We start from the raw sequence: 12629 nt of genomic DNA on the forward strand, positions 1-12629 counted from the left end.
ATTTTAATATGAATTGCTGTTCTTCCGCACATTTGTTCATTTTAAATGTCGACACAAACTAAATACAACACTGCTGTTTTGTCAATCACACCCCGCGACTATCAAATAAGGAAGCGTCAAATGAAAAAATCAAAAATTTTTGATTTTCATCTACGTGTGGGTGGTTTGTGTTAAACACAAATCCCCAAATCAGATTGCGCATTCACGAGCTCATTGTTTACATGCGCATTGCGCAATCTTGTGTGATTTGTGGGCATTCAAAAATATTGCATTATCAGCTTTAAATGATGTTTAGGTCCGGTTTTTCGGTACAACTTCAAATCAGTTTGTCAGTTAAACTACGCTTAAACTTATTCTGCAGTTTTTCAGTCTACTTTAACTGAAGTTTAAGCTGAGCTTAAGGGCCAGATCTGGCATGGTTAAACTCTAGTTAAGCTATCGGTGATTTGCGTTCGTTCGAAGTGGCGTCGCATATGCCCAACGAGCATTTAGGCTTGAGTACCATTAGAGCTCATGTTGAGACTTAGCATACTTCTAAAATCTCATGAGTTCTTTCGAAACAGTGGCTGAACTCAAGAAATATAGCGTACTCAGAAAAATAGGGAATTTTTTATAAAGCATATTACATACTTAAGTTGAAAAAATTTAATTCCCAACATGTGGTTCTCTAACTGGACTCAAATCTAAGATTCCATACTACAGTATTTTCACGAAAATAAAATAAAATAGATATAATTTATTTTTGTTTAATTACGCTTCATAACTGCTATCAACCAGGTGTTTATTTCTTACAATAAACAGCAGCTGGTTTTGGTGGTACCACCTTGGAGATTTTTTTTCAACTCCACCTCAACTCGATATCCAATGTAGGATATCATCTGGAGAAATATGTTGGATATTCATTTGAGAACTGTATATTTCTCAAAATCTCCCAAAGAATGATAATAATTTGAAAATGCTAATGACATTGGACATCAACTATAAAATTTACAAAATTTTTCAAAGGTTGGATAGTGATTGCAGAATGAAGTGGGATATCAACTTGAGAGCTATCTGGTTTAAGAATAACTAGATAATGATTTGGATACACCTCAAGAACTAGATTTATATTTAACTGAAGAAATATCTTTTAAATATTTGTTGGGTAAGCAAAATCCAGCTGTTATATCTACTAATTATCTATAGATAAAAAACTCAATGTTGCCTACTCCAAAAGCGGCCTTAAACTGTGACTAAAAACTGCTCAGTAGTGTAACTGGAGTTTAAATTTTACTAGAGTTTAAGCAAACTTACTTTAACCCTCAAGCGGGCAAGCCCGCTTTTAAGCGGTCAAGAGTTAGAAAGCTAAATTTATGTAACATGTCATAGATTTTTACTATTTAAAGAAAGTTTTGAAATAATGCAGCCGTTGTTAAGCTTTTCCAAAATCAAAAGTTCTCTCGGTTATTTACTTATTGCCCCATAGTCAGTTGAACTAGTGAAATCAGTGCATGTGTATGTAAAATTCGGAGTGAAATATTTTACAACTTATTTAGCTAAATTCAGGAAAATAATTCATTTGTGGAACTTGAAAAAATTATTACTGGTAAGTGGTAAGTAAATATTGTTCTTATGAAAATATGTGATTTATTACTGTGATATGTTAAATGGAAGAGTCACAGCTTCCATTTTACAAAGACCGCTGGTAAGCGGTCTTGCCGTTTACAGACAAATTTTAGCGGTTGAATTATTCAAAGAATCATGTTAGTATGGTGAATGGTGATTTTCTTGCAGAGAAAAATCCATGAGACGTAATCGAGTTTTGGGGCGGAACAGGTGAACTTTTGAAGAAATCAGTGCTCTAACTGATGAAGAAATTAATGATTTGATGGCTGGAGATCCGGAAGAAATCCAGTCGGATGCTGAGTCTGATTGTGAAGGCTTCTTTGAACACAGTGATGATAGTGATGAAAATTATCATCCAGAAAACGAACAAGGAAATGTTAGTCTTATATTGAAGACATATCTCAAGAATATTAAGCACAAATTGGACGATGTGTTTCCGATTTAGGACGATGGAGTTCCTCTGAATTCCTTGCTCACCACTGAACCAGATGTTGAATACCAGCAACGCAAGTGATCTCGATAACTCTGCCCATGTAGTCGAATATATCGGTAGCGCTTACGGAGTTGAAATAGCTACCATACAATGGAAAGACATGACCGCAAAGACAAGAACTATCTTGAAGTTGACTGTCCACATATTATAAATGGTACGTACTTTAAAATATATTATGTCAGTAACTTCCCTTATTGTTTTAATTTCTAGAATATAATGCGCATATGGGTGGAGTTGACACTATGGATGGACTACTTGGACGGTACAGGATTCGGCTAAATACATCTAGTTATTCTCATCGCGTATTTTACCATTTCATCGATATGACTGTAGTTAATTCGTACTTGCTTTATCGCCGAATACACAAGGATGGCGCAAATAATGAACACGTGGAGCTTCCTGATTTCAGACTCCTCGTCGCTGATGTCCTTACCAGCTTCCAGGTGGCGCCACAAAGAAATACCGTTGGCCGTCCGCTAAAAGAAGCAGTTCGTAGTGCGTTCGTGAAAATAAGACATATTAACCACCCAGAAATACGATTTGATCAATTTGAACACTGGCCGTAGGCAAAGGGCGTAAAAGGAAAACAAAAATGTAAATTTCATGACTGTAAATATGAACCACAAGTAATATGCAAAAAATGCAATTTAAACCTTTGCTTCGTCAAAGACAGAAACTGTTTTGTACAATTTCATACAAAATAAATGTTCCTCTTATTGATATTTTCGTGTTTTTATTTATATAGTTTTCCGCATAGTATATATCATATTATTACCCGATTTATGCCTTCATCAGGCAAGACCGCTAATAAGCGGTGTAGCGGTTTCCCCACTTTTCTCGATGAAATACATACCAAGCGCCGAAAATGGTTCCTTTCCATTTTCCTCTATGTAAAATTAGTCTAGGTGAATTTTTTCAACATCGTAGCCCACCGTAATAAATATTCGCCTGCTTGAGGGTTAAGCTTAGCTTAACAAACTACTGATAAACCGGGTCTTAGTAAATTCTACTACAACTCATATACCCACATATAATTAGACAAACTGGAGCACCTAAAAGCCTCACACAGTGTATATCGAACTAATTTAGTCAAATCTGGCTGCGAATTTAAAATGGTTTAAATAAACTAATTCATCGTGCCGTTAAAGTTTGTAATTTGCATATTCTCTAATTGTAAAATCTGTACTAATATCCGTAGATTGTTCGATTGTAGCCATTGCTAACAATATTTAAAAAAAAAATGTTTTAGTTACGATTAGTTGCAATGTATATATAGATTTATTATTTTATATCTTTAACTTTTTTTGTACAATATTTCCAGCTAATCCCTCTATTTGTCATTGTTGGTGGTGCAGTTTTGGGTTTAGGATATGCTATCGTGCGAAATGGTCTTACACGTGACGATGTGCGGTAAGTTCAAAACCCCTCTCCAAATACCTACTTGTCCACACAATTTTCTGAGGACCATTTTCTCAACGCCGAACCTTTAACTTGTGGCCGGATTTACGTAAATTTATGGCTGCACATCTGTCTTGCTACACAAAGTTTGTGGAATGTAAAGCAAAGCAGAAAATAAGACACTGTAAACTTATGACGCTGTTAAAGCCGTAATGCGGCAACGCCTGCTATTAAAATCCAGCATAAGACTGAATGGCTCAGATTCTCTGTGCTTTTGGCTATGAAACCCAATGGGTTTTTCTTTTACGAAAAAAATGTTGCACTGGTGTTAGCCTATAACTTTTACTTTTATAATGAACACACAATATTCTGAGAAGGCTGAGAAAATTTAAAAGATAACTTTTTTATCATGGTTTTTTTAAAATAGAAAACGCCCTTAGATAAACAGTGAAATTTTAAACAAATATCCAAACTGGATTAAGCGTCGGTTAATTTAACTATGTTTTTAAAATGGCACTGGAAACAGAGCCTATGTTGAACCTAAAGGCCGGATTCTCAAAAATTCTTTGCATGGTTTGTGAAACGTACAGCGCAGTTGAGATATTTTCAGCAGATGCTGCGCATATCTGTCAAAGCCGAAGTCTGGGTCAAATAATTGATTGTTATCCAGCTCTAATAATTTTTATACTTATTTTTCTGTTTTAAAGCTTCTATTCTGGCGCTAAAACGAATTCTGAGAACACTGAATATTTCGGACCAAGAAAGGTGAGATTTCTAAGCTCTTCATTGATGCCATATAAATATGAAAAAAAAAAACCAATTTTAATATTTACAGCTGATGGTGTTCAATCAAAAATATGAAATACCGAAAGGATTAAAGGAAGCGTTGGCTGCTCTTGAAGAACCCACAGATGAAAAGGAAAATTAAACTGCTGAAAAGTCAAAAGGATAAGTTAACTATATATTAAGTTCAAAACTTAGTTAGCTTTATACACGGGGTGTCGTTATCATAGTGGAATTATTTTGTAAAGTAATATTGTAAAGTGTACCTGTTTTTCACAATGTACGTATTGGAATTTCTTTGAGAAACATTTCACCAAATTGATTCTATTTATCAACGAAGTGGCTATTCCTACGGAGGTTTCCATATGGATCAATACTTATGTAGGTAAAAGTTTAAAACATAGTTATGTAGTGGTACTGCATGCAGGGGTACCAATAATGCTGCTGCTATTTTGTGTGCAGTGATATCAGTGCCCACCACTGGCGAAGTATGAAATTTACTGTGAACTGGTATAGCGCCTAGATCATTGTGAATTCATACAAGTGAAAAATCTTTCTATTCCTCCATTGCCATACCTACCTGTCAAATAATAGCTGACAGCGAGAACGGCTGTCGCGAATGGCCAGAGAATGGAAGAAAGGTTTGTTTTTGCCTCGCGGTTATTAAATTGAAGTGCCATGAATTCCATATATGTGTTTCAAATCAGCTTTTCTTTTAAATGTGTATACAGAAAATCAGATTACATATTAATATTCATTTCTAAACTCAAGTGAACAGATTAAATTTGAGCAGCCAGTTATGCACACATTTTAAAATACGTAAATAATGCAATATATCAGTCTTCTACAAAAATGTTTGAAAAACACTATTGAGTAAATAATTCAAGTAATCAAACAGCGATTGAACAGGTGATCGAGGCTGTTTACTACATATATTGTGAACGTTTTTATCAAACATTTGCCACTTGTATGAATTCACAATGGTCTAGATTGATATACCGACACGTGCGCTATAAATAGTAGTAATCATTGTGTACAGTACCAGTGTGTCAACTAAGCGATAGATGTCAAAATTACAAACAGCCTCGCTCACGTGATGCAAATCTCAGGTCTATAGTTGCATTTATGGTACCTAAGAGTACTTTAAGCTGAGTTGCATTTGATAGTTTACTAAAACTTTGTAGTTTAAACAGATAAAATAGTTGCATATATTTCCGCGGAAATATAAATAATAGAAGATTTGTAGCCTCCAACAATGCGGAAAGATACCAAAAGCAAAATTTATTTAAATTAGAGTCAAAAAGATCTAGAGAAACTTAACAAAATATAAAGCGTGAAAATTTTCACTTTTATGGCTGTTTACACAAATGTATAAAGAAAATTATATAAACGCTTTGGTCGCTTCAAAACAAAGATAAAGTAAGGCGTTTGATTGTTTTTCGTATGGCGTCGTCAAAGCGTAGGCACGCAACCAAAACGTTTATGTAAATATTTTGATGCTTCGCCGACATATGAGTTAAATTTATGGCAGCTCCTATATTTTGCCAAGCAAAGTTTGTTGAATGTTAAAGGACTCAAAAAGTTGAGAAATTCTCAAAGGAGGATTTACAACTCTCATCGCTTCAAAGCGAAGAAAATGGCAAGGAGTCTCATTTTTATATTATGGACCTGCCTAGGCTTCAGATCGATGCACCACCACCAAAGCGTCTATGTAAATCCGCCTTAATTCCGTCGCTGTGAAAGTCTCCCGCAAATAAAACGGTGCTGTGAGTGGAAGCAACCCAAAGAAGCGGGCAAAAATAGGAATGATTGAAAGTTTAACTATTAGATACATTTTTATGCAATAACATTGTTGTTTTTTCGTTTAAAAATGCTGTTACCAGACTCTTTTATTACACAAATATAATGAACTTGGGTACAGAAATTCAGAAATCCTAGAAAATATTTTACCGATATACTTTTTTGTTGAGTTTAAAAAGTTTTTCACAATAATTTGAAAAACTCTACGTTTTCTATGCTTTTCACACTTAGAAAAGTAACCTTGTATAATAAATTAAATTTTTAATGAAAGTCAATACCTCTGAACTGAGCAATTTTCGCCATGAAAAAAATTAAAATGCTGTGGAACAGGAGCAACACTTTTGTGACTACATAAACCCTGTTTTAATCTTTTACGTCCCTGCACAGAACCGTAATTGACCGTTTTCAACCGAAACAACAATGGCAACCCAGATTTTCCCGTTATGCTCACTTAGCGGAGTGCCTGTCAGAAAAAGTCAACACACTTGTCTCATTGTTTACTATATGGTTTGGCAGCTTAAGTAGAGGTTATGTTGCGAATAGAGTGGAAGGCAGTGGACTAGGCAGTCGAATGTCATATAATGAAGGAATGGTGTTCGGAGTTTTTCAAAGTTAAAAAAAAATTATAAAAGCTTTAATATAAATAAAACTATTGTTTTAATAACAACAAAAACGCCATATATATTATGTATACATTAATTGGCAAGGATTATCTCACTTTAAAATTTGAGTTAAATAATCTAAAATTTTTTTTTGAAACTGAGTCGAGAACTGTGCGTGTGAATGTGCGAATTTTCACCGATCAGCTGTTAGTTGCGCTACTTGGTAAAATTTACAATGATGGTAGTAGTTTAAAATTTCTCCGCGTAGAAGCTCTACACATCTTTTTTGTGCAAAACAAAGTTGAGCTTTCTATAAATAATGTTTCTGCATTGTATAATATGATATGTACCACAACACTATTCCTAAGCTTGATTTCTTTGATTTATTTATGAAAATAAATTAAGTAAAAAGCGAGTTATTTGTTGTATGATCAAATGATTTGAATGCGTTTTATGTTTATCTACTAACTTTTGGCTTAAAGTATGAACGAAATAAATCAATGATAAAAATGATAAAAAAAAATACAAATTATTTGAGTGATTTACATGTGTGTTAATAATCATTGAATATAGGAAATGAGTTTTAAATACGGATTAACAACTTCCGGTTTAAAGGATAACAGGTAAAAAGCTGCAAGACACACCCTAATCTACTATCTACATACACACATCACCAATTGGACATGTTATATGGTTATATTTATAAACTGACGCAAAGACACGTATTAACATAGTTATTTTATATGCGAAGTCCTTTGAAATTTTCTTCTTTTATTGATTTCGTTCTTTGGTCGGATTTATGCTGGTACCCATTGTTATTGGAGTCGTTTACCATTGTCAGGACAAAATAACAATGCAATAACGAATTAAACATTTAAATACCTATACTGTAAAATAATGAACTTTGCTACACATTGGTGCTTCATACCTACCTAAAAATGTTCCGTTACGAAGAGTTTTGTTGTTGTATTTTTGCATGTATTTTTATGGCAGTCACTTGGAAGGTAAGTAAGTCCTTAAACTACAACTCCTTTAGCTGATTTCAACAGTAAAAATAAGAGCATTTATACGTACACATATACAGCTGCGGCCGCCGTGGTGTGGTGTTAGCGCGCTACGTCTACCACACCGAATATCCTGGGTACTGGCGCCGTGCAAAGCAGCACTAAAATTTTAGATACAGGTTTTTCTATTAGAAGATAATTTTTCTAAGCGGGGTCGCCCTTCGGCGTATTTAAGAAGTAAGGGTCAGCTCGAGTGAGACGCGAAAGTAGCTGGCGGATGGAGAGAGTTTCGAAAATGTGTACCTGAAGATTTGGCGGATGATAAACGAATTTCAAAACCGACGCTAGGTTTCTATCCCAGAAAATATATATCGAAAGGCACTCTCCGATCGCCCCGCCACTTTAACAGCCGTCTTTCTCCCTGAGTTGGAGATAAACACCCTAACATATGACGAACTGGGACTCCGCCCACTGAATCATTGATAACGGCCATACCCTCTAGGGAATCGCTTCAGTGGTTGGGAAGCACAAACTCCGGCTTACGAACGAAATACTCTTGATTTTTGACACTGGAATCAATATATAGCAGACAGCTTTATTGCCACGTAAGACAACCAGAACGAACTCTACACTCTTGCTGTTTCGAGAGACCTGTATTTGCAAAAGGCATGTTTCGATGTTGCGATGTCGCGAACCTACATCGAACAGGCAATCCAGAATTTCTAATAGTAACCAGGAGAGACTGATTGGTATTGGGAAAGGCGCGAGGGATATTCTCTAACTTCGAAAAGATGGTGATTATAACCATAACTCAAGACTTGGGCACATTTCTCATTTGGCATAGATAGCCTCGAGCCAGCTGCAATTAGTATACGGATATCTCTGAAGCTGCACAGGAATTCAAACAAAAGATCGTAAGGTTGTAACAGTTAAGGTATAAGGGTTATGAACCCATGCAAGCGGATTTGCTGATGCGGAAATCACTGGCAATCATTTTAGACCAACAATCGCTGGATGTGAGGGAACGATTTCTTGTACAATCGTGATTTCTGAAAAATGTGGGCCAATAAGAAACCGCTCATTGTCCATCTAGCATGTAACTTCAAGAGAACTCTCCTGAGCCGTGCGCCTTCATTGCAGCCTTGCATATTTTTTCTGAAGTTTCTTGAAAAGTACCGCTTGGTTCTCCTCTACTAATTTTAAGTTTAAATAAAGCCCTTAACTCATCGAGTATCTCCGTCCACCATGGAGGTTTCCGCTGGCGCATCCGGCCGGCTATCTTCAACGAGGGATAGACACGAAATATGAAACCGAGATACAAACATTAAAGAACAGTTGACTACAGCTGATTGTTATTTATGCATCTATGCTTTAGATATCGCAATTGTTTTGTACACAATGGTAAGTAAACAAAGTGACCTGTAGGTAAGTGCATTGTGGATAAGTATTGGAATTGGTAATGGGTAAGTGCCCAAACGTTTATCTAATGAAATAATGATTAGCTTATCAAAGAAGCAATGCAATATTTTCTGCAAGTGCAATTTAGACTAAATGTCCAAAAGTTTATCAACTTTTCCTCTGGCGAGTAATTATTTTGTTTGGTCTAAGGCATAGGCAAAAAGGTATGCAAATTCATTGGGGTGCCCCACTTTGGTAAATAAAAAGTAATCGCTTTATATTTTCGACAAAATATTTCGGAAATATTTTGACTTTCGTGGGCAGTTTCGTTAGGTGGCTCATGTAGCGAGTTATCGATAATGCAAATTAGAAAAATCACAGGTGAGATAATGATTTGAAGCTTTGAAAATTGCTAAAGATAGAACGCAAATCCCTTTAGGTGCCACACAGGTCGAGATATTTTATTAATATTTTATTATTGTATAATCTTTCGAGCGATCCTAAGTAACACTCTGATGACCAGGCCCCTGATCTAGAGGTTCCAAAGTTGAACTATATTTCAGAATCCGATAAAAATATTATATCCACTAGGTTGAACTGGCCGGTCAATAAAAGCCTCACATATACTGAATGTGCTCACAGTGTTCCATTTTCCAAATAATATCCACTTATATTAAACACTTTGTGGTGGTGACAGAACATTTTCCACTATCATTAATAACATTTATTATGAAACACCCTAATGTACATGCATGGTGCATTTAAAGGCTGTTGTGTGAATCTTAATTGAAAACAAATATTTTGCTTGTGGTATAAGTGAATAAAAAGCATGCACCCACTTACAAATTTGAGTTGTTGTAGATAACCTACGTAAAGTGGGACTAGTGTCGGATGAGTATTAAAGGTTGTTTTAAAAAGTTAAAAACCAAAAAGAGTTTTATAGTATGCCATAATAATAAGTTTAGCATTTTCGCAGTACGCATTTTTTTAAAGATTTTTCGAAGTTGAGATTGTTTTGTTAAGTTAGTGTATTTTTCGAAGCTTATGTTGTTTTAGAAAATCAAAAAGATAAAATTTCGAATTTTGTATTTTTTCGAAGATTTTTTAGGTTTTGTGGTTCGTTACAATAAAAAAATAAAATATTTCAAAAATACTTTAAAGTTTTGCAGTGGAACCTATGTGAAACTTTTATCAAAATATCATAAAGGTTATAATGTATTTCGAAGTTTATATTTTCAAAATTCGAGCTTTATTTCCAGTTATGGAGATTTAAGTTTTTTTTGACGAGTCTTAATATTATATGGGAAATCTATATCCATTTTTTTGGAAGTAGCAAAATGTTCAGAACATAATTTAAGAAAATGCTATAAAATTTTGAAGTGAAACCTATACAGAACTTTTTTTCGAAGACGCAAAACGATGATAGAGTAACTCAATTTTCATATTTTCTATATACGAATTCTAATCCTAGTTCACATACGTTTTTTTGGCGAGCTTCAATATAAATTTTCTAGTGATTTTTAATTTTGGCTTCGAAAACTATAAAGGATTTTGAAAATTCGAGATTCTTCTCAATAACTAAATAACTGTGATTGAAGTAATGAGGGTGCAACTATTTTTATGGCGACACCTGCTTTTATTTGGTTCGATTTTAGAGACATTTTTATAACTTCAAATGTTTTGATTTAAAAAAAATTAAACAATGAAAAAAATTAATATTCGAAAGTTTTTCGAAATTAAAATTTTTCGAAGTTACCAATATTTAGTTTGAAACTTTGATGATTTAAAATGCAACGCCAAATAAATAGTAAAACCTTGAAGTATTTTAATTTCGAAAAAGTTTGGACTTCCTAAAAAAAAGTTTAAATTATATATAAAATTAAACAAAATGCATATTTCGAAAATGGTTAACAGATTTGAATTTTTTTAACACCGAAAAATCAGCAATGATGTGACTGATTTTTAGCTTTCTTAAAAAACGTTCAGCTCCAAAATTAATTCAATTTTGATTATAGCATAACGAAAAATTGTAAGAAAGGTATTGTGTAAAAAAAAAAAAAAAATTTCGCAAAACGTTGAGTTTTGAAACTTGCTTGGGTATTGAAACTAGTTTATTGTTTTTCTTTTTAGAAATTAATTCTATGTAATCAAAAAAATGCGAGTTTCGAAAAAAATTTTAAGCACTATAATCCTTATGGAAGGTTTTAAGTTTAAACAAAAACACAGACCAATTCAAAAATAGTTTCAATACAAAGAAAATTTGATATCTAACTGTGCCACAAATTTACCGAGTTTTAAGAAAATAAGGGTCTAGAAATATTTCGAATTTCAAATATGTCTTTTAATTCTCATTTTAACTAGTTTGGAAAAAAAACAGTTATCGAAAAATTCGAAATTTCAAAACTTTGAAATTTGTGTAAAAATGTTTTTGAAAAAAAAAAAAAAAATGGAAAAGTGGGTAGATCCTAAAAAATCCTAATGAAGTTTAAGAATTTTTTTGAAAAACATATTTTCTATCTATTTAATATATAATATATTTTAACAAAAAAGTTTTATAATCTATTTGAAATTTTATCCAAGTTTAACAAATTTGAATATTGAATCACAAAAAAACGAATCTTTTTGGTGACTAGTCGCATTATTTTCTGCTGAGTTAAATACACAGCAAAGAAATACCAACAAAGTTGAATGATTTATAACCGATGTGATGCTGTTGTTGTCACTCACATTTTTGTTTTTGTTGCTGTTGGCATTGCCATTGTATGCAACATGCCAATTTTCACACAGACTAAGTAAAATGGATGCAATTTGAAGCCTCGAGCGAAGTAGTGTGTGGCTCATACATAAAAAACATGAATATACCTGAACATATGTATGCGTTTATATGTATGCGTGAAAAACTAAACAAATAAAAACATTTTTATAAAAAATCTATACAAACTAATGCATGAGTATATAGCCATTATCACTCGAGCGTCAATGAATAGAGATTGAGTTACAAATGAGTCCGTTCTTGTGAAAAACAGCAAAAGTTCCATTGCGCAAGCGCACTTTATTGAAATTTTTGCCAATTTTCCGGTAATGGAAATATAGAAGAATAGAAAAAAAAAAGTTGAGTGAAACGCCCGTTGATTTGGTTGAGCGAGGAAAATGTGGGATTGTACGCAAAAAAGCGTAAAAGATAGACTTCAGTCAACAAAAAACAAATAGGTGCTGCATGCGCCCTTTTCAATGGAAAATGAGAAAAACTGCTCTGTAGGAAAAAAGAAAAATTTGCTAAAGCAGGTCTCATTTTGTCGACATATTTGACGGAATTTCAGAATCTGTATACTCATTTTTAGAAAAGTATATAAAGTTAATGAAATAATTAAGGTAAAAATTGAAAACCAATTCGAAAAAATACTTTCGTTTTCGTTCAAAACTTTTTTACGAAATAGAAAATACTGTACGGCACAAACTAATTCGAAGTTTCGTACAGGTGAGTGCTCATGCATATACAGTGTACTCACTCTTAAACGGACACCTAAGAGACTGCCAAATTTGTCC

The 12629-nt window shown here is 33.7% G+C and overlaps 2 protein-coding genes across 6 annotated transcripts in view; one reads left to right on the plus strand and one right to left on the minus strand.

Moving 5' to 3' along the window:
* Positions 1 to 7154, plus strand: part of LOC137249249 (uncharacterized) — an 87216-nt gene extending 80062 nt beyond the window's left edge. The window contains exons 6-8 of the mRNA XM_067780573.1: positions 3420 to 3508; positions 4204 to 4261; positions 4332 to 7154. Of these exons, the coding sequence (XP_067636674.1) occupies positions 3420 to 3508; positions 4204 to 4261; positions 4332 to 4424 (240 nt within the window). The 3' untranslated portion in view covers positions 4425 to 7154. The remainder of the gene's footprint in view (positions 1 to 3419; positions 3509 to 4203; positions 4262 to 4331) is intronic.
* The window catches only part of msi (musashi), a 584216-nt gene that overhangs the window by 38246 nt on the left and 533341 nt on the right, over positions 1 to 12629 (minus strand). The gene's annotated exons all lie outside the window — the stretch shown is intronic.

The sequence above is a fragment of the Eurosta solidaginis genome, chromosome 1 (assembly GCF_040869045.1).
Source record: "Eurosta solidaginis isolate ZX-2024a chromosome 1, ASM4086904v1, whole genome shotgun sequence".
Classification (NCBI taxonomy): Eukaryota; Metazoa; Arthropoda; class Insecta; order Diptera; family Tephritidae; genus Eurosta; species Eurosta solidaginis.